The sequence below is a fragment of the Mycteria americana genome, chromosome 3 (assembly GCF_035582795.1).
Source record: "Mycteria americana isolate JAX WOST 10 ecotype Jacksonville Zoo and Gardens chromosome 3, USCA_MyAme_1.0, whole genome shotgun sequence".
In the NCBI taxonomy this organism is placed as follows: Eukaryota; Metazoa; Chordata; class Aves; order Ciconiiformes; family Ciconiidae; genus Mycteria; species Mycteria americana.
In genome coordinates this window covers 80,236,448-80,261,977 of record NC_134367.1, presented here as the reverse complement: position 1 = coordinate 80,261,977, position 25,530 = coordinate 80,236,448, and the positions used below count along the sequence as shown (strand labels likewise).

The 25,530-nt window shown below is 46.3% G+C and overlaps 1 protein-coding gene and 1 long non-coding RNA gene across 18 annotated transcripts in view; one reads left to right on the top strand and one right to left on the bottom strand.

Moving 5' to 3' along the window:
* Positions 1 to 2,654, bottom strand: part of AFDN (afadin, adherens junction formation factor) — a 134,869-nt gene extending 132,215 nt beyond the window's left edge. For 5 of the 14 annotated variants that reach the window (XM_075495795.1, XM_075495792.1, XM_075495793.1 and 2 more), the window contains exon 1: positions 1,961 to 2,652. In XM_075495795.1, the coding sequence (XP_075351910.1) occupies positions 1,961 to 2,071 (111 nt within the window). In that variant the 5' untranslated portion in view covers positions 2,072 to 2,652. Of the gene's footprint in view, positions 1 to 1,960 lie in introns of all 14 variants that reach the window. The other 9 variants (XM_075495788.1, XM_075495794.1, XM_075495789.1 and 6 more) reach the window with 3 other exon arrangements.
* Positions 1,966 to 24,196, top strand: LOC142406940 (uncharacterized). Of its 4 annotated transcripts, none has more exons than XR_012774757.1 (3): positions 1,966 to 2,442; positions 17,069 to 17,234; positions 23,932 to 24,196. It is a non-coding gene; the product is annotated as an uncharacterized LOC142406940 (long non-coding RNA). The 4 variants fall into 4 exon arrangements; XR_012774759.1 differs by having other exon boundaries at positions 23,873 to 23,947; XR_012774756.1 differs by lacking the exon at positions 23,932 to 24,196 and adding an exon at positions 17,654 to 21,485.
* The last annotated feature ends 1,334 nt before the right edge of the window (positions 24,197 to 25,530 follow it).

The window sequence follows — 25,530 nt, the reverse complement described above, 5'->3', positions numbered from 1 at the left end:
AGATATGCATGCACTTAATTTTTACTATCAGTAGTTCACCTGAAATAAACGTCATTGTTGACAGCAGTAAATATGCTCCTATACAGGTTCAGAGGCTTAAACTGCAGAAGTGTGGAGCTAATGCAAGTAAAATTATTATTTTTTTTCAGAATAACTATAATGAATCTGGTAGCTTTTGTGCAAAGTCTAGTTAATTATGATAAACATATAAGGCTGACCTAAAAAATGGTAGGATTTGTTAAACTACTTACTAACAAAACTACAGAAGCACAATCTGCCACAAGCATGAAGAAACCAGGTTGGATTTAGAATGTATTGGGAATGGACAAATGCATTAATGAGACAAAAAATAAGCCACAGACAGTTAGCAGTCAACCTGCATTCCAGAAAGACTGTGCTATGTTCTCGAACACAATCATGAAGGCTCCTTCATGCTAGCATCAGCCCGCTTTTTTGAACAAGCAACTGTCAGCCACCAGTGACATTGTTAAACCCTAAGCAATACAAGCAAGGAGCTCTAACTATGATAAATATTGCACGATGTAGGAAATAATCACAGAAACCCCTCATCTTGGCGTTCAAGAAACAGTTTGCAAGGAGCAGAACTGAAAACACCCAAAGCAATTCTTTTTAAGCTATCACAGACCGAATAATCTCAGAATTGCTTTCAAGACTTTTTTGTGGCTACCCTAGCAGTCAGCACCTGGATGCAGAAAGAGGAGCAAGCTACAAAACCAAGCCAACGTGACTTCTCAGAGGCTTCTGTTAATAAACAACCAGGACCGGGGCCAGGCCAAGAGCAAGTGTGAATTTCCTCCTTTTCCCCGGGAACACGCACATGATCAGCCTCCACCCTCTGAACAGGCAGCGCGCTGTCACACACAAACAGGGCTGTAACCTGCCTCCCCAGCCCTCTCCCCCCGCCGCTTTCAAACCAGACGCACAGCACTAACCAGCCAAAGGGAACATGACAAGGGGTAGTGGTAGGGTGTGGTTTGACTATTACTTTTTTTTTAAAAAAAAAAGAGTAAAACCCAGCCTCTCTCAGCCATCAGAAACACCCATTTCATTAGGAAGAAATTACCCGCTGTGTTTTTCCGGTACAACATGTGAACTCAGGACTACGAACCTGCTCCTGATATTTACTTTACACTGCAAGGCTGGCAGCCTTCACACACAGCCAAAATGCCTCGTCCGTCACGCCCTGGGAAAGCTACCCCGGAGACTGCACCAGCGGCCCGGAGAGCCGCTGAAGTAGAGCAGGTTGCTTTGTAAGAGGCGCCTTCTACACAAAGCTGAGTATTTAAAGAAACAAACAAGCAGCAACAAAAAAAGGCCACCAGCAGGCTACTCAATCCTTCTCTTCCACCAGCCGCCTTTCGGCTCTGTTTAAGTCACAGACAGACAAAAAAAAGCCCACGGAGGTAACCCGTTTCAGGGTCGGGAGGGGGGGGTTAGCTTCTGTATTACCGCCCTTGCCCGCCCCCTTTCGCCACCTCCAGCTCCCAGAGGGTTTCCCGCATCGGAGCCGTCTGTCCCGCAGGGTCGGGCAGCATGTGCCTGCGGGAGGGGAGGAGGGGAGGACCCCGGCCCTGAGCTCCCTTTCTCTTCCCGGCTGCTGCAACCTGCCTTCACCCGAGCCGCTCCGGGCACGGCAAGGGGCCCGACACTCGCTCCCCGGCCCTCCCCGCCGAGGAGCGGAGCCTCCTCCCTGGCCAGAGCGGGCCGCGCGTTAACGGAGAGCGGGGGGAGGCCCGTGCCCGAGCCCCCCGGCCGGGGGTGGGGGGGGGGGGGGGTGGGCGGCGAGGTGGGCGAGGCTGACCGCGGGCCGCGGAGCAGAGGCGGGCGCGGCCTGGCCCGGGCGCGGTGTCTCACCTCCCGGGCGGCCCGGAGGAGGTGGCGGGGCGGGCCGGGCCGCGGCGGGCCGGCCGGGCGAGGGGGCCGCGGCGGGGTCGCTCACCTCAGTGGGGTCGCTGATCTCGAACAGGTCCAGCCGGTTCGCGTTCCAGTGGTTGATGATGTCGGCGAGTTTGCGCCGCTCCTCCTCCCGGCTGCCGCCGCCGCCCGACATCCTCGCCGAGCCCGCCGCCGAGGAGCCGAGCCGGGGCCGGGCCCTCTCCGCCGAGCCCCGGCGAGGGGCGGAAGCGGGGACGGAGCGGAGGGTCCCTCAGTCCCGGCTGAGGAGGGGAGGGGCCGGCTCTCCCTTCGGCCGCTGCCGGCACGGGCGCCGCGGAAACGCCCCGGGATCGCGCCGCCGATAGCGATCGGCCCCGGAGGACAGCGGGGAAGGAGAGAAAGAGAAAGGGAGGAGGGCGGGGAGGGGGAGGAAGGATGCCCCAAGTCGGCGGCGGCTGCCGCCGTGTCTCCCGGCTCGGCAGCGTCTGTCCCCGCTCGCCTGCCCTGAGCCCAGCGAAGCCGCCGCTGCCGCCTTTCTCCGCCCCGGTATCGCCCTCCCCTCCCTCGCTCGCTCGCTCCCTCACACACCGTCCCGTGCGCGCCCCCGCCCGGCCGCCCGCCCTCCTCCCGCGGCGCGCGCGCGCTCCCGCCGGCCGTCACCTCCTGGCGGCGGCCGCGCGCCTCAGGAGGGCGCCCCCTCCCCTCCCTCCCGCTCCCCCCGCCGCGGGGAGGGGACCGGGGCCGGGGCCGGGGCCGGGGCCGGGGGCGGCCGGGGCGGGGCGGGGCGGGGCGCGGCCAGGTGCGGCGGGGGCCGCCGCGCGGTGAACGGGCGCGGGGGGAGGGGCGGCGGCCGAGCACACGCGGCGGCCGTTGCCGCGGCGGGGGGCAGGCACGGGCAGGCGGAGCGCGAGGGGGGTTGCCGGCGGGAGGCCCCTCGCCGGCAGCGGGAGCGGGAGCCCTGGCTGCCGCGCGGGGCCCGCGGTCGGGCGCTCGCAGCAACAAAGGGCCTGGGCCGCCGCGGCCGCGGGAACAAAGACCCTGCGGGCGGAGGCTGGCGCGGCCGCGCCGTGGCCTCTCCGCGCCGGGGCGGGCAGTGTCCCCGCTTCCCAGCCCTCCCTCCCGAAACCGTCCCTGCCGGCGGGCAGAGGTCAGGGCGCACGGCCGGGGCGGGGGGGAGCAGGTCAAGGCCGCAGCGAAGCGGAGCGGTGCCGCCCGCTGACCGTGCGGCCTCCAGCCCCGCACCGAGCCTTTCTGCGCCTCAACTTCTCCCTGCAAAGCGAGGGGAACGACGCTCCGCTGCTTCCCCGGGCGCTGCTGTGTTTAACAGTGTTTATGGAGTGTTTTCGGAGCTCTGCGTGAAAGGAATTGTCTAAAACGACTGCATTGACAGAAATTTCCGCAGCTTGAGATGAACCTGAGATGGAGTTAAAGCATCAGATGTGTTTTAATGCTTTTTAGATACATAACTTGTGTGTGGTTTCTCACAAAATGTGTCTGTTGGCTGTAAGAGGCATGGCCCATTGTATAGACTCGGGAATCCAGTACAGCTCTGGGGTTTGGCTTTGTTTTTTGCTCGCAGAAGAAAGTAGTGCGTCCTGATGCTTCAGCGGTCATGTTTGTTTTGCATTCGGCATCCTCTGAAACTTAGTCCTTGAACAACCATATTTGAACTCGGTTATCCGCGTGTGTATCTTTTTTGGTTTCTTCAGGTGGTTAAAAAGGGGGAATACTGTTTCTTTTTAGTGTTCCTGGCAAAGTATTTCGAGTTCCTCTTTGCTGAGGGAGTTCAGATGAGTGGGTTTTGCTGGTGAAGTTTTGATTGGCTTAGTTATTTGAAGAAGGAGATTCCTCAGAGGCCTTGTCTACATTAAGCAATTAAATTATTGTTTTTATCCAGCAGTATAGCTCCTGTATAAGTACTAGCAGTTCTGGTTTTACAGGTGAAGGTCAGTTATACTTTTGCCCTACATCTGTAACTGTGCCATTTTAGAGCTTTACAGTTCCAAGGACGGAAGAGATCCTATTTCTTGGGTCCCAAACTCTGGGAGGGCTTGAAAGGCCTTCTGAAAGCCCCTGCAGAACTTGGAGGGGGGGCACACAACCTCAAGTTCCTGTAATATCATAATCCTAAAATTATATTCCTTTTAGAAGTAAAGTATAGTGAGAAGAGAAAGAAAAAAAACCAAACATAACTCTTCTGACATAGAAGGGAAAAAAAAATATGCTGGGGTTTTTCTGCGTATGCAGAAAGAGTGTGCTGCCAGATAACTTTGGATGTTCTGGCAGTGCCTGCAAAGATCAAGAAACCATGTAAAATCTGTGATGCGGTAGTCCACAACCCAGGCAGATAGCTGCGTGCTCTGTCACAAATGACATTTGCGGAGTGGTGTGCTGATTTGGATGCTTGGCTCTACCTGGATATTGGTGAAATGGGATTGTTCAGGACACAGAATGTGAAACAGTGGCTGTATTACTTCAAGATTATGAAGGAGACTTTTAGGTACGGGGTGTGCATAGATCACCATTTTGTTTTTACAAGCTACATAGATAAAATTGTTCTTCCTGGGGAGAAGAGGTGGTTGCTCTGGGAAAACTGGCTACCCAAAGTAGTTGATTTAGCATTGCTGGCATGCCTGGGTTTTCAAATGCCGAGGAGCACCAGAAATAAAATTATCACTGTGCTGGGCCCACGTGGTGCATAATCAGCTGTGAATTTATTTATTTCTATTTTAACTGCAGCTAGTCAGCATTTCTAATCGGTAGCTAGACTCCAGTCTGGATACAAACAAATCCCTGAAACTGAGCAGAAGTGGAGCAGGCTAATAATGTTTGGATGTCATTTCTCAAAAATCCGAAGTCACTATAATGTATTACTGTAGGGGCAGGAGCAATGGAAATGCTACCCATGGTCAGATACCAGCAGAGACCACGCTGCTGATCAGCTCTGCACTGAACTGGGCAGTGCTGAAGCAGTATTGAAGGAAACCAGGCCCGCTTGTACCTGCAGAGCAAGTTGTTGTCATCAACAGTCAAACAGCAGCAGCTTTAGTACAGCACCAGGGTTTAAGAAAAAGAATAATGTAGACAAGAATTTAGCTGTCTGAACCAGCAGGACAGTATGCGTATGGAGATTGTACTGTGGAAGATAAAGCATAAGTCCTGATCTCCTTGCAAAAGCTATTGTGCAGAGAGCTAAAGCATGAAATTATAGTGTACCAGCTCGTTTACAGTGGAAAATGTGTGCTGCTCTCGATCCCTATTTTTTTTCATAGGGCTATTGCAATGGGAAGTAAAACAGCTGCTGTAAAGGTGAGCGAGTGACATGACTCCTGCGAACAGTTGTAAAAAAAATTCAGAGAGATTTATGAATAGAAAGCTTTATACACAGAATATATATTATAAACAGGATTGTGTGTTTGAGCTATCATCAAGGCATCTTCCATTTAAGGTATTGCATAAAGTTACTTGAAACCATTAAATGAAATTTTCCTCTGTATTCTTTCTGAGATTTTTATCATTTACATAGTGAGAAGACTGAATCCTATTTGAGGAGTTTCCAGTTCAGCCCAGCATTCCTGCAGGTAGTCCCACTGAAGCCCGTGGCAGAGTTAGATTTAACTCTAGAAATGATGGCATACTTGATAAGAAATAATAGTGTGAGAGGAGCAAAAGAATGGGGAACAAAAACTGCTTTACTCACAAATGATAATGAAAAATGGTTTTACTTCGTTCCTTACTGAACAATGTTCTTTTCTTTTTTTAAGGTGCTTAAGATAACTAAGCTACTGTAAGCCATTATTGTGATTGTTTGTTCAGCAGTCAAAAGTATAATATGCATTTTACAGAACAAATAAGATAAATGCCCTTCCCCATAGAGCTTGCAAGGTAAATTTTGTCACAGGTGAGAGCAACAACTAGAAGAGAGATCCATAGAGAAGAAACACAGATATACAAGGAGGCCTTTGCAATCCTCTCCGTTCCCCAAGACATCAAGAAGTGCGGTGCCCGTGTGGTTACCTGCCGCAAGGGGGTCATGTCTGTGCAGCTTCTCTCGTTAATCATATTGGCGTACATCTGTCCCTGGGGGATCTGATGGTTATAAGCAACAACAACGTACAGGATCCCTTTATGTCTGCTCCTTGGCCAGTGCAGTTCATGCAAACAGTTCTTTTGGATAGGGAAGGTTTGCATGCAGGTAGGGTCGTGCTCTGCTGGTCTCCTGGCCGCTCGCCAGCTGCCCATATGGTTGCCAGAATGCAGCATTAATTTTCTGAGGCGGCATGCATCTGATGTATAGTGCCACACCGTATATAAATCGGCACGCTATTGGAAGTTATAAATTCATACATAAGACTGAAATTATTAAAGTAACCCTCCTCATGGCTTCCCAAGTGTGCATGCGTTTCTAGAGCAGAAGTATCGGAGCTGTAATTTTGCATAACGCAATGCAAAAGCTTATGTTAGAGCAACGTTAACATTGCAAACCTGGGTCATCAAACTGCAGTCCTTACATAGACAACACACCCACTGAGGTAAATAAATTAGCCGGAATGAGGATTGCAGCTTTGGACACTATAAACAGACATGAGTCAGGGAGGGAAAAGAAGTTTTTCATTGCACCATTATCTCACCCGCATGAATTGCACATACTGTGTACATCAAAGTATCAATTTCATAGCCTAATTGGTAAACAAACATAGTACATATAGACTATGTGGGCAAATTCATGCTGCATGAAAAATCTTTACTGTATGTTTAGATCCCCCTTTTCTTATTGTATGAATGTAGGAACTTATATTTAATAACCTTGACCTCTTTAAAAAATAAGTAAAGAGGGGGAGTAGAGGGGAAAACAGGGCAAGTGTGGCAAGTTATGTAATTGGTTTTGGGAAATCTTTAGGTTTTCAGTTCAATTATCCTCGCTCTATTTTTAGGGAGAGGGAAGCACAAAACTGTATAAATGGCAGATATCTTAACACATGTATCTTACTTTTGGTTTATATATGGATGAATTAGAAAAACTGTCAAGAAAATCCCCTTAAGGAAGATGCTTAATTTTTATTATGTATAGAAGATCTTTCAAAGTAATTTATTGGTAAACGCTTCTTGGGTTAAGATCCCTCAAGTTATATTTGTACTAATAAACTAAACAGTGTAAGGGCCTTTCTCTAGCCCTACAGCCAACTGACCTAGCCTGGCCACCTCCATGGTTTTAAATTGTTTTACCTCTAAAACAGGGTGGCTGCATGCAAACTGCCTGCTGGAGTGGTCCCTGGCACATGCTGACTCCTAGTCTGTGCCCAGGAGTTGTTTAGTCAGCTACCCGGTTCATAGCCAGACCATGCTAACAATTTAACTTACAGCTGGTTGGGCACAAAGGAGTGGATCTGGGTGCTGAAATGGTCCAGTGGACTGTTTAGCAGTGGAGAGAGAGCCTGGAAGCTCTTCTGGTGTAGCTGGCCCCAAGGCAGGGTCTTCTGCCCAGACGGGGTGCTCAAGCATACCCGTGTTTGTAGGTTCAGAGCACACACCGCCTCCGTCCTATCTTTACTGAAGTGTGCTCTTTGATCCACGTTAAACAAGGGGGATGAGAGTTTGACTGTCTTGCAGCATGTGAGCATTTGTGTTGACTTCAGCAAGATGTATGTTTGTCTTCAGATGAACAGCTCCTGGAAATCAGGCGCACATGGGAAGAGGGTCAGGTCTGAGTTAGAGGTTCACAGTCAATGTCAGCCTAATACTGGAATCCTCCTGGATTTATCCTCAGATGCATACTGAATGCTTTTCTGGAAAACGCGTTTTATCCAGGGAGAGCTGTTCTCAATGTAAAGGTATTGAGGAGAAATTTAATGGCTAGTATACACATTAGATTATCAGATGATCTCTCCTGGCCTTATCCCATATAATTTAAATTGCAATCAGTTAAAACAAAGGTTCAGAGCTGCTGCAGGTACCACAAAAGCTTTCTGATAGGTTTTGTTTTACTCACAGATCTCTACTTGGAAGTGTTTTCTCCCAAACTGGTGTGTTGTGAAAGAAGATGAGAAATTGGCTGACTATAAGAATCACAGAATCGTATAGGTTGGAAAAGACCTTTAAGATCATCGAGTCCAACCGTAAACCTAACACTACCAAGACCACCGCTATACCATGTCCCTAAGCACCTCATCCAAACGTCCTTTAAATACCTCCAGGGATGGTGACTCAACCACTTCCCTGGGCAGCCTGTTCCAATGCTTGATAACCCTTTCTGTGAAGAAAAATTTCCTAAGATCCAGTCTAAACCTCCCCTGGCGCAACTTGAGGCCATTTCCTCTTGTCCTATCACTTGTTACCTGGGAGAGGAGACCGAAGGGAAAGAAAGAAATGGAGTCTATGTAAAATTGTTGAGCGGACAGTGTAAATAAACTGACGTCCCCTGTCTCCAGAAATTTAGCTGATCTCTCTGTGGTATAGAGCATTATTTGTAAAAATAGTAAAGATGCTTAGACAGAAGTTGTGCATTTCTTTTAAGTTGAGGGTAGCTCTCCAATCAGTGGTCCAAACTAGGCTATTAGTTACAACAATGCGTAATCATTTCAAGGCTCTTTAAGCAAGATGTAGTGGGTGTTTGGTCTTGTAATTAACCTGCTGCCATTGGCCACGCATTCTCTCCACCCTGTAATTACTTGACTAAAAAAATAACGCCATTCAAAGCATACATTGTATAGAAAATTAAAAGAGCATTCATTTTAATCTGTTTTCACACACGATGATTATAACTCGTACATACATTTCACGTATGAGCAGAAGTCGTTTGGCCACATCTGAGCAGTTTTTGTTAGCAAAGTTTGATTTGGAAGCAAACTGGGTCAGCATGCCATTGGCTTTTTGTTTTTATTTCACTTTTTTAGAACCAATCTGAAAGTACCGGAAGGATTTTCGCTTAAAAATATCTTGCCACTGAGCTAAGACTGTAATGGATATTCAATTATTTGCTCCAACAATCGCTGTTCTTTTAAATCATACAACATGCATAAGTCCTGCATGTGGAGAGCTTTAGCCTCAAAAACAAATACTTCAGGAAGCTTGTAAGTTAAAACATTGGTGTAAACCTGTGAAATGAAAGTGCCTGCTCAGCAAAAAAAGGCCAGTCCTTCCCTCAGCAAGTTTTCCTTGAGGTCTTTGTCCAGAACAGGTATGGAATAGAAGCGTGGTTTGTATGTAGGAATGAAAAGCAACAGAAAGCATCAGGAAACTCTGTAGAAACCTGCAGTGGGATTTATTTTATCTAACCTGAATTGTCTAAAAGTTAGACTGAGAGGGTGAGTGTAGAATCCCTCTATAGGTAGTGGAGAGAAGCAGCCATTTCCAGAAAGCGATTGACACCTACCTTGTGAGAGGATTAAACCCTAACTTTTAGATGTGAGATGAATCCCTCCTTGAGAGTAATGCTGCCATCCCTCAGCTGCTTCAAAACTTCAGTCTTTTGATTGTGGCATAGACTTCACTTCCAAGCCCACCAATGATGCCATTTTTTTATCAGGCATGATACAGCTGTATTGGTCATCTCATTTATACAAAGATGAGGAGTCCCTCCATCTGTGTTAAACCGAATGCATCCAACTCGGTGAACGAGCTGTTCTTCAGTTTATGGATGTCACAGCTCAGTCCTGCCCAACTGAGTAAAGAAGGGAATGGCTGCAGGGGGGCATATTAGGGAGTATATTTACATTGCAGAACATGGAATAGAGATACTTGGGCTACATTTAAAAGCGTGTCCTATTCAGCTGGCTGAATTTGTCCATGTGAAATTCTCTCCTGCCTCACCTCCAAGACAGCTAGCTGGGATGTCTGTGCTCAACACTGCATCTGCCAGCGTAGGAATACTCAGTAATTACACTTTGAAATAACTTAGCCCTGACTCTTCTCTGTGAGATCAACCTTTAATACCAGGTTGTGCATTTTTTCCTCAAACACCCTCACCTTTCATCCCATGCCACTCCTTCATTGTGGGAAGAGACCCAGCCAAAATCACAAAGGTACTTCCTTCAGATCCTTCTAAATTCACTACAATCATGAAGCTTGTGAACTGCTAGCCTGTGGATAAGGCACTTGCTGTGCTGTGACCTCTGCTTGTCATGCTAACCACAAGCCTCACATTTTTAACCATGTTTTCCACATCTTTCCCCTTTCTGGCTGTTCATTATATTCCTTTCCTCCTTACTGTGTTTCAATATGTGCTGGGATTTGCATATTACTTTGAGGCAGGGACCATCCTCTTGTGCACGTGTACAGCAGTTAGCACAGCTCAAAACGGTAGGGGCAAGATGCATCACCACGTGATAAATATTAAAGCTTGCTGGAAAGCAAGTGTAACTACGAGACCCTGGTACAATAATCATCAGCATTTTGTATCCTTGGCTCCTTCTCCCATGAGTGCAATTTTGTACAACAACAGGGAATGGAAAAAACACACCGTCTCCTGGCAGTACGGGCAGGCTGACACAATGGCAGCTACAACTTGTTGTTAATGACCCTGTCATGCACAACATACAGCCGCATAGGTAATTAAAGAAATGTGTAAGAGTGTCCTTACTTAATGTTACCCAGCAAGGCACTGTGGGATCTATTTAAGCAAATCCTAAAGACGGCATACTCTACCTTGTAAGCACCTTCAGGGTCAACACCTCCCAAACAAACTTTCCCGTATGCAGTTAGAATCTAAGTGCATTGTTTTCACATTGTAAAAGTGCATTTAGATGTTACCAAAACAAAAAAACCCAAACCATAAACAGTTTGGGAGTAGATCTGACATAAAGTACGGTTTCCAAGGCATACATCCCAAGGAAGGTTATCCGTATCCAGCACTGCAGGCCAATCAAATGAAAACAAGAATTAAAAGATCATTGTAGACAGACATTATGGAGGAGTACAGCTCTGTGGGTGAAGGATCTCCTGAATCACATTGCTTCTGCATTTCAAAACTGGAAGATCACAGCATTTCACTCCTTTTGACTAAAGTTAGAAACACATGCCCAGAAATAGGCACCTAGATTAATGACCTGTTTTCCAAAATGCTGTAAATTCCCAGCCATCAAAGGCACCTTTGAATCTTCACTTACAAATTTAGACCACGAGGCATGAAAAATGTGTCTTTTGCCTCGCAATAGCACCTATCCGAATATGGGAATTTAACAGAAAGGCTCTGCAAAAAACTTCACTCGATGTGGTAATGGCAGATGGATGTAAACTGCTTAATGTAACAAATCACCAGAGTCTGTAGGCGCTGCTCCGAAGCTGGGGCGTGCTGCCAGGCTGCGGGTTTTCCCTGCCAGGGGCTCTGCCTGCTCAGCCCTGGCCCCGGAGCACGGCGGAGATCAGCCCATCTCTGGGCCCATCTGCATTGTACTCACTGCAATGTATTTGTGTGGGGCTGCACTGGCTGCTTTGGGTATCGCTAGCAAGGACGTCGTGGCAGCAGGGAGCTCAGTAAATCTCACCAAGCATGCTGCTGAGGCAAGGGGTCAGTCTGGTGGGCCTCTTTGCTGTCAGCGTGTCGTGGTTTAACCCTAGCCAGCAACTAAGCACCACGCAGCCGCTTGCTCACTCCCCTCCTCCCCAGTGGGATGGGGGAGAGAATTGGAAAAGTGAGAAAACTCGTGGGTTGAGATAAAGGCAGTTTAATAAGTAAAGCAAAAGCCGCGCACGCAAGCAAAGCAAAGCAAGGAATTCATTCACTACTTCCCATGGGCAGGCAGGTGTTCAGCCATCCCCAGGAAAGCAGGGCTCCATCACGCATAATGGTTACTGGGGAAGACAAATGCCGTCACTCCAAACATCCCCCTTCCTTCTTCTTCCCCCAGCTTTCTATGCTGAGCATGATGTCATATGTTAGGGAATAGCCCTTTGGTCAGCTGGGGTCAGCTGTCCCAGCTGTGTCCCCTCCCAGCTTCTTGTGCAGCCCCAGCCTCCTCGCTGGTGGGGTGGGGTGAGAAGCAGAAAAGGCCTTGACTCTGTGTAAGCACTGCTCAGCAGTAACTAAAGTAGCCCTGTATTATCAACACTGTTTCCAGCACAAATCCAAAACATAGCCCCATACTAGCTACTATGACGAAAATTAACTCTATCCCAGCCAAAACCAGCACTTTCTCCACCCCTTATTCCATACCATTTACATCATGCTCAGGTACCACTATCCGATACAATTTCATTAACCACCATCCCCTTTCCCATCCTTTGATATACACAGATATCATTCCCTTAGTCTATGGACCACCCCTATAAAATGTCTTTAAAATGTCCACAAATGTCCACTAAATGTCCATTGAGTTCATTTAGTCCATGAGTTTGGGCTCCATCTGTTATGGTGGTCACTCAGGACAGGAGAGGTGGTGTGTTGCATGCAGTTACTGGGCACCAAAGGCAGCTCAGGTCGGGTCACTGCTGCACTTGAACTGCTTCTTGTAGGGCTTGTCCTCCATTGGTTCAGGTGGTTCCTGCTATAGTAATTCCCATAACATGCAACTCAAATCATGGGTTATAACAATTTAAAGGTATTTCCATTACAATCTCCACCCCTGGTCCTTTTGGGCCAGGTTATAAGGTTTGACATTGCAATGGACTCCTCCCCTTGCTCCTGGCCTGGCTAGCAACAAGGGGTTCCTGCTATAGTAATTCCCATAACTTGCAACTCAAATCCCGGGTTACAACAATTTAAAGGTATTTCTATTACACTCTCCAACCCTGATCCCTTTGGACCAGACCATTGGGTTTAACATTGCAGTGAACTCCTCCCCTTGCCCCTGCTCTGCCTTGGACTTACCCACAGACTGCAGTCCCTTAGGGGTGTACCTGCTCCAAGTGGAGCCTTATCTATGAGCCACAGTCCCTCCAGGGATATACCTGCTGTGGCATAAGCTCATCCACAGCCACAGTTGCTTTGAAGTGCACCTGTTCCAGCGTGGCCTTCTCCATGGGCCACAATGCCTTCAGAGATATACCTGCTCCAGCATGGCCTTGCCCACATACACAGTCCCTTCTGAAGTAAACCTGCTCCAACATGGCCTTACCCATTGCTGCAGTCCTTCCAGGGGCGTACCTGCTCTGTCCTGGGCTTACCCATGGCCACACACTTTGAGGTGCTCCAGCATGACCTCATGCACAGCCACTGATGCTTCAAGGTGTACCTGCTGCAGCATGGACTTATCCACGGCCACAGATGCTTTGAGGTGTACCTTCTCCAGTGTGGACTTATCTTTGGGCCACAATCCCTTCAGAGGCATACCTGCTGCAGCACAGACATAACCATGGCCACAGATGTTTCAAGGTGTACTTGCTCTGGCGTGGACTCATCCATGGCCACAGATGTTTCAGGGTGTCCTGCTCCCATGTGGGACTCATCCACAGGTCACAGTCCCTTTAACTCAAGTTCACACTGGAGTTCCAGCCTGTCCAGTACAGCAGCACAGAAACAGCAGCGATGCCCTGGCCATCTGCCAGCCCAGGCACATCGCCATTGCTGTTATCAAAATGTTCCCAGGCACAGCAGAGTAAGATGATAAGCAGTGCAGCAGTACAGCAAGCAGTGAAAGCAAAAAGCAGCCACTAACGAGCACTAGACTCTAATATACAGTAAGGGAAGCAAGCCCCATGGCAAGCACAGGAGCCTGCTGATTAATAGATAAACAGCAATAACAGCTAGAAATTCGATCTAGCACATTCCAATCAAACCTGTCGTTATCTCGAACCCTTCGTGCCCCACGTTGGGCACCAAAAAGGACTGTCGTGGTTTAACCCCAGCCAGCAGCTTAGCACCACGCAGCCGCTCGCTCACTCCCCCCCGGTGGGATGGGGGAGAGAATCGGAAGAGTAGAAGGGGTGGTGGGGGCTGGTGGGGTGGGGTGAGAGGCAGAGAAGGCCTTGACTCTGTGTAAGCACTGCTCAGCAATAGCTAAAACACCCCTGTGTTATCAACACTGTTTCCAGCACAAATCCAAAACATAGCCCCACACTAGCTACTATGAAGAAAATTAACTCTATCCCAGTCAAAACCAGCACACAAGGTTATACTGCTAGCAGCATTTTAAAGCTAGGGCAGGGTGGTCATCCCAAGACACAGGCACTTCAGCTTGAGTAGGGTGTTTTGAAATCCCCAGCCTATGCTGGAATTCCTTGTAGTTATTGACCCTAATCTGACCATCAGAATTACCATCATGTGAGAAGGCAGCATGGTGAGATTACAGCTCCTTCTCACTGTAAGTTTTGATTGACAGTTGGCTATGAAAACATCATCCGCTACGGAGACATAATATAAAATGCCCTGCTGCAGGCATGAGCTGTGACACAAGTGCTCCAAGTGCAGAGGGAGCAATGGAAAGACTCATCTATATTCCAGTAGATTTTGAGGCAGAATGAGCAGCAGATCTGTTCTGGCTTGTTTAATACAAACTGTAGAATTTAATTCAGCTAGTCTTTGGATTAATTCAGTGACTTACATTTGGTGAAGTCCTATCTTTCATAAAGACTTGAACTGAAGATGGCAAGAGACAGAGGATAAAGAACCTCACGGGGTTTGTTCCAGCCGTTAATCATCCTCTGCACTAAAAGGTGTGTCGTATTCAATGTGTCCAAATTCAACTTCCAGGCACTAGCTCTTGTCACGCTTCTCTGTTTTGTTCAATAGCCATTTGGTACTTCGTATCTTCTCCCTTTTTAGACACCCATATCTTACCTGCTGGCTTATAAAGATACCGCTTTATCTTCTTTTAAACTAGCTAAACGGATAACCCTCTCTCTCACTGTTACACACTTTTTCTAGCTTGGAAGTAAGCACTAAGGCTGTTCACTGCACTTGCAAGCATATCTTGACTTTTCTGAAAGGGGATACTAGCAACCAGCAAAACAACAATTCGTCTTTCTGGCTGTAGGAGTTGGAGGACTCACCGAGTCCCTCGGGGCCTCCTGGCATGAAGGTTAGCTCTGCATAAATCAGGCCATACTTCTTGTATCAAGTTCTTCTTGAATCTTTGGGCTGTATTCTATTGTTTCAATTCAGAGTACAGAGCATTACCAGATTAATAAAAACTAAGTATGTATTAAGACAGCATTCCTTCATGTGCACGATAGCGTTCTTTCTAGCCATACATCTTCTTAACAAACATAAAATATTTTAAGGAGGAACTATTTAAATTCTATCTGCAGTAATACAACTAATTTCATTCCTTAAAACCAGGCTTTTTGACATCTGGAAGTGCAAAGGAGCTTCTAAACACTTACAAATCTCTTTAAATGGAAATAAATATATACAGCCAATACTTCTTTTTTTTTCCCATGTCATGCTTTTAGGTCAAGAAGTGATGTGTTAAGTTACATCAGGGATGGTCTAAATGATCTGATGATCTAAGTCCTAATGATCTGATGGGTTGCTTATAGAGAAAATGCTAAGAGATCCTTAAGGAAGGGAGTAGTGGTTGTTTTCAGTGAATCACAGATTGCTTGCAATGGCTCTGAAGGCTGTGTATATATATGATAACTCATCTTTTGTTAAGGATTATAGACTGTTCTGTTACTTGTTAAACACAGTAGAAGCGTTACTGCAGGTCAGAGAAGACTGTCATTAGTAAAAATTCCTGCCATCCATAGCTTTGCTCAACAGCCAGTTTTGGGGTTTCTGTCTCAGAACAAGCTACAGCACATGCACTTCAAGAAGGAGAAAAAATATGCAGGGCTATGAAATATGCTTTCAGAAATATTTGCAAGATCTTCCAAAGTCCTAGTTATTTGCATTTGTCCCTGGAAAGCAGATATAACAGTGTTACAGCCCTCAGCCTTTCAGCAAGAGTAAGAAATTGAAACAGATGTAAAGAAAATAATGATTTAATACTGTCATATACAAATAAAGTCTTGAGGGCTCCATTAGGCTGAGCAGAGAAAAAAAAAGTCTTCAGAAATTATTATTCCTTTTAAATATAATTATTTTCCTTAAGAAACGTCTTAAAGAGACTGCAACTGCCCAGCCTTGCTGTGACAGCAGCCTGTTGGATTAACTGTACAGGAGATTTAAAAGGGTTATTCCAGGTTTCGCACCAGTGCTGGAAAAATAAAATTACACCAGACCCAAACTGAATTGAGTAGTCAAGAACCCAGCCTAACGCATTAAAGTGACCTTCTCACTACCGATTTAATGTTTTTCAAGCAAAGCCATGATCCTTAGCCACCGATGTAAATGGATTTGCTACTGACTGTAGCAAGACCAAAATTGAGGCTCATTTGTGGTTCAAGACTTTTTGCAAATGCATTTGGCACATTTAATGCACAGTGATAAAACAAAAGCAGCACTGAATGTGTAGTAGATACACAGAGAAGGGACAAGAGTACAATAAAATAAAAGGTTGTCCATTTTAGAAGAAAGTCACCCTTCCCACTCTACCTTTTCCATTTTTCCTTTCCTTTTCTTTCCTTTCCTTTCTTTGCCTTGCCTTGCCCATTCTAGAAGGCAGTTATATATTTGCTGAGTTCCTCCTTACTAAGAATATAACTCAGCTCATGCTAAGTTATGCGTATGCTTACATATCTTTCCTGACTACAGATATTTGGGTGAAGTCAGGCCTTAATTAGGATCTTCAAGGATTTCTCCAGCTGATAACAAGATGCTCACAGAGGCTGCCTTTACCACAGGAAAGCCACGCTCACTGCAGCTTCTCTGCCATTAAAAAGAGAGGCTCTCGCAGAGGGCGTTTCAGGGCAGGATCCTCACCTCGCTGTTCTGAATGAGCCCCTGGAAATGCTTCTCTTCCTTAATTTTGGAGCAATGATGGGGAATCCTTTCCATGCTACAAGCCTCATGTCTCATCATGTGCCAGACCCTGCGCCCCGTGCGTGGAAACTTCCACGCCAGCCCCGGCGCGAGGGGGTCGGTCACCGTTTCTGCTGTTCACGCGGTGCCTGTCCCTGGCCTCCACAGGGCTGGAAGGCGGGAGCGGGCAGAGGAGCCCGGCGCGGGGCGGGAGGGCGGGTGATGTGCCTCCGGGCCGCTGCTGCCGCGGCCTCGGGAGCTGAGGGACACCCGCTCCCCCAGACTAACGTCAGCCGCAGCAAATATCCCTTCGGTGGCCCTTCCTGAGGAGAGAGTGCTGGGTAAAAGCTGAGGTTGACAAGTCCATCACTTTTATCATACTATGTTTTCTTTTAGGATAAGCAGGGCACGCACGCACGCACGTGAGCAATGAGAAAGGGGAGAAGACAGAGCCGTGTGTACCGGAGACTCACGTCGTGCTGTGGCGGATCCTCCATCGCTTGGTGTTTTCATGGCCGTGCTCCAGTCTACCCTTGCTTTGGCACCCACCTTGTTCCTACGCGTAAGTACCTAATGACGGCGTTTTCCTGAACAAAAGCCTGCGCTGCTCCTTAGACAGGGCAGAAGGAAATTCACCTACCGCAGAGGGAGATCCTGTCTGACAAAATCTGAATATCCAAGTCAGGCAGACAAGTTCCCTTGTGGGAATGCTCCTCTCCTCTGACATGTCCAACCGGTGAGTTTGCCTACATTTTTGAAACTGCCATACCTCAAAGAGCGGGGTATAATCTTGCTGCATGAGAAGGTTTGGTATCCACTGACTACTGAGTCTTTCTGGAGATGGGGAAGGAGTCAGATCGTGATCTCAGTCTGACTTTCTCTTTGACAGACCTTTTCAGAATCATGAGCAAGCCTAATAGCTGCTTATGAAAATTAGGGTATGAAAATTAATCAAAATGTGCATCACCTCTTTTAATCCAGCTATCAAAACTGTGCGTGAACTTAGAAACTCCCGTTTTACAGAGGAGGAAGCAGATGCCGAGTGAATCGACGAAGCAGAAAGAGGAGGCAGGCTCCTGGCTCCCCCTTCTCCTCCCTACCCGCTCACCCACTACGCCTCCCGTAGGTGCCTGTCATGCTGCTCTTGGCTGCCATTTGTGAGAGGTGTTAGTAAAGGCAGCTATTCTTAGCTGTCCCTGGGCACAGCCCACAGACGCCACCCGGGGCTGAATACCTGTCAAGTACCCTAGATACATCCAAGGACCTAGGCAAGTGCTGGTCCAAATGGGTTCCATGCCTTAGGGGCTGTGGAGAGGGTGGAGGGGAGGTGCAAGTGCGTTTTCCATACTCAGCAGCAGCAGCAGCAGCCTCAGCATGCCACCTGCCTGTCTGTCGTCAGATTCTCCCAAAAAGGACTGTGCATGAGGACCTCCCCACTCCCAGTCTGTTCCTGAGGCATACTACTTACAGGTGAAGAGTTTTCTTGTAGAGGGAGGTCAATGAGAGTGTGTTCGAATCTCAGCAGCAGAGGCTCTGCTTGCACCCTTCTCGGATCAACCGTTCGAAGGCAGGACTCCAACCACTCTGTTGTGACTTACTCAGTAAAAGTTGTGCTACAATCAAAGAAAAAAAGCTCTGATACAGGCACCAAGCAGAGATGAGATGCTAGAAGTTCAGGCTACACCTGAGGAATGAGTGCTGAAAGATGTCTGGAAGAGGAGCTAGTAGCAAAGTCCACAATGCCGACGTGCCAGCAAGAATAGATTGGAGGACTCTGAGGGAGTTTTAAGGGTTACTCAGATTATATACCCATGCATGTCAGCAGTGCTGGCAATTTGCCTTCTACATAGTGGCAGTGGGTATCAGCTTAAATCCACTTTATAGCTCCCTACAAAAAGAATGCATTTTCTTAAAGAGCTTTAAAGAAAAACAACACAAACTCGATACAAATTGACCTGTCCTCTAGACAGGAAGAAATCAGCCCGTTATCTTGTTACTAAGTTCAATAAAAATAATTACTTTACCAATACAAAATAGTAACCTGACTCTGGCTATTGGATAAGCAAAATCTTTGTCATATGGATGAGAACTGGAAGAAGTCACTAGCAGCAGAGAGGCAATTTTAACAGTTTTGCATTTGATTCCCATGGAGAATTTCATATGTCAGTCACATCTCCTAAATAAAAAAATTTTGGCAGTCCCATGGAAAGTAGTATATATACAGATAGACTGATTGGCTTGCTTTCACCCAAGCTTGTTTTGATGCAAGGAAATAGTTGTTTTATGAGGTTTTTTGCATTCAGGTTTTTAGCTGGCACAAGTCGGTGCACCTTCCGTGATTCAGGTCTGAATTACATTCACACCAAAGTCAAGGCAACACACATCAGTGGAGCTACACTGATTTACACTTGCTGAAAATCTGGTGAATTTTTTAAAGCCTCTTTTGTAGTGATATAAATACAGTGCAAAGTCAGTGTGAAATCGTGGATACAGAAGAATTTTAATATTTGGCTGTAACGCATATGTAACTAAAAATGTATGAATAACATTTTACTCCTCAGTGCTTGTCACAGGATTAATGTAAGGGAATACAACTGAGTGACCCAAAGTCCGCTCATTCCTTACGAATGCCACTCCTGGTGCCACTGCATCTGTAGGTAAAGGTGGGCCCTTATACAATGCTCATGTTCCCTCTGTATTGTTACAGGAATTGTAGCTCAGCCAGCTGTGGAAGCTCACATAGATATGACCACCAGCGCCAGCAGTTGTCCATCATCCCAGGCTTCCCTCCATTGTGACCGTGGTAACAGACCTTAGCAGAGCCTCCTGGGGTACCAGACCCCTGGAGTATCAAATACCCCATCCCCAAGCCTCCTGGTAGGCAGGAGAATGGGCAGGGTGACTGGAGCTGCAAAAGATGAGAGGAAGAAGAAACAGAAATGTAAAGAATAAAGAATTAAAAGTGTGGTACAGAAGGACAAGCATTAGTGCAGGCAAGAGATGCAACATAAAGCATGTAAAAAGAAAAAGAACCGGAGAGGAGGCATGGGCAGAGATAGAGATGATAAAACTGTGCCAGGGCAGAGACCAAAGAAATAAGAATGGTTTCTAAGCAATTGTAGGGGAAGGTTTCCACCCAAATCCATGTATCACAGCTTTGAAACCATCTCTGAGTTGTAGCTCTCAACGGTGCGTCTCTGATAATGTACCTCTGCAGCCTGCAGAGTTGGTCCTTCTCAATTTTGGCAGTTTGTGAAAGGGTTTTTCTGTTTGCTCTTTTCTTATTGTGGACAAAGGACAAAATGTGCCCTGTAGAGAGTCAGTCACGGAAACAGTTTCCCTCTAAGAGTACCTGTGGCACACTAGTGCTGCCAGCAGCATGGATTAGCTCTGTCTTTCAGGACATGCAAAGAGTTAGTTGGCATTTATGCTTCTATTCCCTTCCAGGAGTCGTCACAGGTGTAATGTTTTATGTCTTGTTAATCACCTTCACCAATACAATGTTTATTTTCTTCCGTTTGCTCTGACTTCAGACAAAAGGTGGCTTGCTATAGCATGCAAAGGCAGTATCTCTAGGACAGAGTGATGTAAATGTCTATGTGAATTCATGTAAATAATGATACCTGCTACTGACGATGGTATTGGGAGAGGGTAACATTCTCATGAATGCAGTTCCCAGTGGAAATAACACAATGAAAGAAGCTTCTACAGGATTTGCTATGTATTTCAGCCATTCTCTGCTATCAACAACAGGGACCTGTGAAGCCCAGATTTCCTGCATGGGAAGAGCAGTTTAAGGAATGCAAATTTGATATATACAGTTTAGTGCTTTACATGAATTTCACTCCTGAATGGCTTTAAAATAGCTTTTCCCTTGTAAGATGAAATTTCCAGTTGACAAACAGCTTGACTTGGAGCCCATTTGTGTGCTAGGAAAATATTGTATATCAGCTGTTCCTGAGAAAAAAATCACCATAGTGAAACTTACCTTTTAGAATAACCATACAAAATATCGCTGATGGGCAAATGCCTGGTGATTAGTGTTTATCATGGTTCCTTTATAAGTAGTGACTTCTATTTTTATGCTGAACTTTCTCTAAATTGGTGACACAATGTTATCGCAAGACCTTTCAGCCAGATAAGACCATGCCAGTTTCCTCAAAAATGGTCTTCTGTCTATGGATTTTGTATATATTTGGGGTAGGGAGGTACTGTGAGAAGCAAAACACTGACTGTATTTAAATTACTTTTTAAAGTAGAATTCTTAAAAGTTGATGTTAATTAGGGAGTTGCCTGAAAGTTTTTGGTAACTTGTATAACATCGAGATAGGCCTTGTACCGGATTTGTCCAAAGACTTTGGACAGATGGTCTGGAAAGCAAAAAGAACAGCCCTAAAACAGATAAGGAAAATTAATGTTCTAAAATCTCTGTGACCATCCACCTTGGGCAGAGAAGAGTCACAGCACTAAAAAGTACCCCCTACAAACATGTGACTAGTCATCTCGAACAGAGCAAAAGTCTGTTCGAGTTATGCGATGTCCAGCAGATCGCCATCTGCCTTATTGGCTGCAATCCTAAATTTTACTTTGTACAAATCCAGAAGCCTGAAAGAGCTGATATGTTTTCAGACTCCAGCTATCTTCAGAAATTTATTATTCTTTTTTTTTCCTCTATTCTTCTATGCTGTGAAGTGCCGCGGTCTTTTTGTTCCTTAATCTTATGTGTGAAAGCAGGCGTATCGAATGCATGCATATAAGCACATGTAGACTCAATCTAGAGAAGGCTTTACTGTTCAAATATTATTTTATAAAATTGTTTTTTAGAGTGTATTGTATGTTTAAAAGTCTGAAAAGAATCAATTCTCTAAAATCCTTAGTAAATAAAGTTTTCAGACTTCTTATCAAATTGATAAACATCTCTGAGGGTGGAGGCAGGGAAGGGTAACAACTAGATTTTCAAGGTTGCCAATATGATTTTCAAAAGCACCAGAGCAGGCTGTCTGTTTAAGTATTCAACTATTCAGCAACATAATTCTAAGAAGAAAGCTTTAATAATCATCCCTGAGACAATCAGATTGTCAGACGGTAGTTTTATTTCAGCACAAAGAAGGTTAACATTTTCAATCACAACTTGACAGGTTTTGGTAAAATTCTTCAGATGTACTTTCTAAACAGAGGACATCCCTCTTCTTACATGATTTTTCAAATGCATAAGGACTGATTATTTTTTAAGTAATTTGACTAAATTCCTGTATAATATTGAGGCTCATCTGACTTTGGTATGACAGTTGTAATTAATTCTGAATTAATTATATTAGTCAGATTATAACAATATTAATTTTATCATTTGTTTAAGTGTTTGAATTAAAGAATAGAGTAGATGGACCTATGAGGCTGTCAGCTGGTCAACCTAAACACCTGACCAGCTTTCCTGATCCCCATCCAATTTCCTAGGACTTTCTCACCTACTGAGTTGTGCTGGTTGAACTTAGTTGTCATTTTAAAGCTGATTAAGAACAGCAAAAAGCTCTGATTGAAAATATTTACATTTAAAATGTTCTGCATTAAGCTGAAGTTTGCCCAGAACACTCAGGAGCAGACTGAAACTGAACCTAAGCTGCGGACAGCGTGGTTGAAGGTAGCGTCCCAGCTGCCTGTTTATGTGTCCATTGACATGGCAGTGAAATCACTGGGGACCAGCATGGATGGATGGGCTTGGCTTAGCTGCTTACCTTGGCGTGACTCACAAAATTTCTTCCTCACTGCTTGCACTGGCCTGTTTGGCCTGCAAATACCCGAGCTGCTCATGCAGCGGTCCCTCCGCTGCTGCCACTCACAATGGGATGTCTTGAGCAAACCAAAATCTGTGAGGGTTTGCTTTCCACTGCTCAACTGGAAGTCACAGAAGCTCAGACCTGATTCATGAGTACCACAGGGCCAGGTACGGCAGGTATGGGGAAGACATCTAGAGCATCATTGTTCCAGGTGTCATTCCCCAGGGCAGTCCACCCATAAACCAGAGGCTGAGGCCCGTTGTCCTGACTCTGCTGTGGGAATGGTGATGGCTGGCAGAGCAGTGGCAAGAAACAGAGGGTAAGAAACTCTCCCTGTGAATTGTGAGGTGAACATGAGCAAAACATTCACCTCAATGAATCTTAACCTGAAGAAAGAGTCTTCAGGTAAGTCTGCAGCTGCTGGATTAAATGAGAAAGACCCTGAATAGAGAGGGAGCCTTGCTGCAGACCACCTAAAGCGAATGAGCTTGGACAGCTTCCCCTTGCTCGCTGAGGCAGAGCCGTGTGTGAGCACAAGCACATGTGTGTTTGGTGGCCTCAGCTCCTACAGTGTGATGTAGTACAGGACTAGACATGAAGAACTAGATCCAACAGAGTTCAGGTGGCTAAAACCAGGGTGTTGCATGTTTCCTGGCATACAAAACAAAGTTTAGGGGCTTGGTTGCCTAGAGAGAGCATGGAAAAGGGTCAGTGACTCAGAACAGGATACAAACAGATTGCATGCCGAATGAGGTGGTGCCCAGCGTCAGTGTGCTGCTGCCAAGTGTCCCCATAGGGAAACACTGGGTGCAGCTGCCTTTGCTCATTCTTTCAAAAACATCACCGTGCTTGCTCCTTGTATCTAGACGTCGATGGAGAGCGTGCATCTCCTATGTGTACAGTAAATTAGCGGTTAAGGAAACTATGAAAAGACAGAAGTCTTCACACAGCCAAGGACTTGCAAGCACAAAGGCAATGCACTGCATTCCGCTTAAAGGAAAATTGCTCAGTACTTTTGCATTGGCATGCTATTATGTCAAAAACTTGTAATTTGGGGTGAGAGTATACAAGTATTCATTTGATTTTATATCTTTGTTGCTAATTTCTGGGATGAAGACTAGGGGAGTGCTTCTGGCCTGCTTTATGAATTCTGAATACCATCTGTATTCCAAAATATCTAAACATGGGCTGTTCATTAGATGCACCAAGAAAGTGTTAGTATTCTACAGAAATTGTTGCATACATTTCACTGAAGTGACAGGCAGAGCACACTCCTATTTTTTGGTCCCCATATGTCAGCTGCTTTGAGCAGCAGGGGGGGACTAGAAGGTTCCCAGAGGTTCCTTCCAGCCTCGACTGTTCTGTGATTCTGTGACTCGGTGATTTTATGCATAAAACACTGGTTGAGAGAAATGCTGTTTTCCAGCTATGTTTCATTTTAGCCTTAATCCGTTTGATCAACTGGATTTGCTTCTGAATTGACAGCAAAATGAAGATGCTGATATAAAAAGAAACACAGACAGGATCCTTTCACAAATTCTGAAGAGGGTGGAAATGAGAGAAATCACAGTTGCATCACTTTCACCAAAAGGAGAAGTAAAGACCACAGGGGAAACCATCAAAACCAGCTGTGTCACATCTTCCTGTATGTAATTGTTAGCGCTCTTATAGTGAGTAGCTGGCACAACATTTATTTCGTCTGCTTACCTGTTGGAAGACAGCTGTCAAATACAAACATCCACAAACCATCTTTTGTTTATGGCGGACGTGTCTTCTCTCCTGTTCAAAGCCTAAATTCTACCAGTTTGATTAAAAAACCAAAAAAAAGCAACGATCTTTTTCAGTTAAAGGAAGATAAAAATGAAGATAAAGGAAGGGTAATTTAAAGCACCTTTGTATCATACCTGAACTTAGCCATATGTCTTTGCTCTCTGGAGAATTTTGCATCTCCCCCCTGATGTTAAATAATGGAAATGATGAATCATGTTTTGATCAAGTCTAATTTGTCAGAACTGAGAGTCTGAAACTGAAATTTGTGTCGTGGTGTCTTCTGAGCTCTCTTTCAAAGATGAGTTTTCGGTTCCCTTATTACCCTTTGCCTGCTGCGGACAGAGGGATGACGGCCAAATTCATCAGCGACGCACTGGAGCCCGCTGGGTCCACTCGGCAGTGCCAGCGAGCCGCAGCGGTCCCCGGCCAGCAGTCACCCGCATCAGCCCCTCCGCTCGAACCAGCGGGACCTGCCCGGCCTGAGCAGCCTTCGGCACCACGCTGTCCCCGCCTGCGTCGGGCCAGGGAGATGTGGGGGTTAGTGCAGGGAGGCTTTGCTCTTCCCCTGCTGCTCACAAATCACCTCAGCACCTGCCCTGGGGTCTCTCGCAGTTTTCCCTTTTGCACACCCTTCATTTCAACAGCCTCCCCGTGCCATTTCTTCATTAGGCGTAATTTGTCCAGCAAATGAACTGAAAGTAACGCTGTTCATTTGTGCTTTTTCTGGCATGTGCTAGGGGGGGGAGGAAGAGCTTCTATTTTTTCACCTAAAGATACGACCGAAGCATTGTCTTGCAGCTGCGTGTTAGCACGTGCAGCGCCCACAGCCAGAGGAAAGCTCTCAGCTGTCTCGTTGGTCACCTGCAGATATTTGCTTAAGGCCTGTGAATTTGTTGCCTCACCTGGAACTGACATCTTTAAGATTCTGCAAGAGGAGTGAATCTCCATGTGATCTACTTTCATCACGGGTCAAAAGGAGGAGTAAAATGTGCATGGGCTTGAGCTAGGGGCACTCCACATACCGTCTGCACCATTGCCACGCTGCACAGGGCAGGGACCAAAGACCTGACCTTGCTGGCTTCAGATAAGGGCATGTGAACAGGGAAGGTGGCTAGGTCTGAGTACATCTGGTCAGAACACAGTCTTCTGGAAAGGCGCCATTGCAGTCACAGGGATGGTATGGATGAAGAAGCGCTGCGCTGAAAGATGAACGCATCCAGGAGGAGGAACAGCTTAGATAGAAATCTGCCAGTCCTTTTAATGTGGCATCCATATAGCACTTCTTATCGACATGTCTCAAACTGCTTCCCTGCC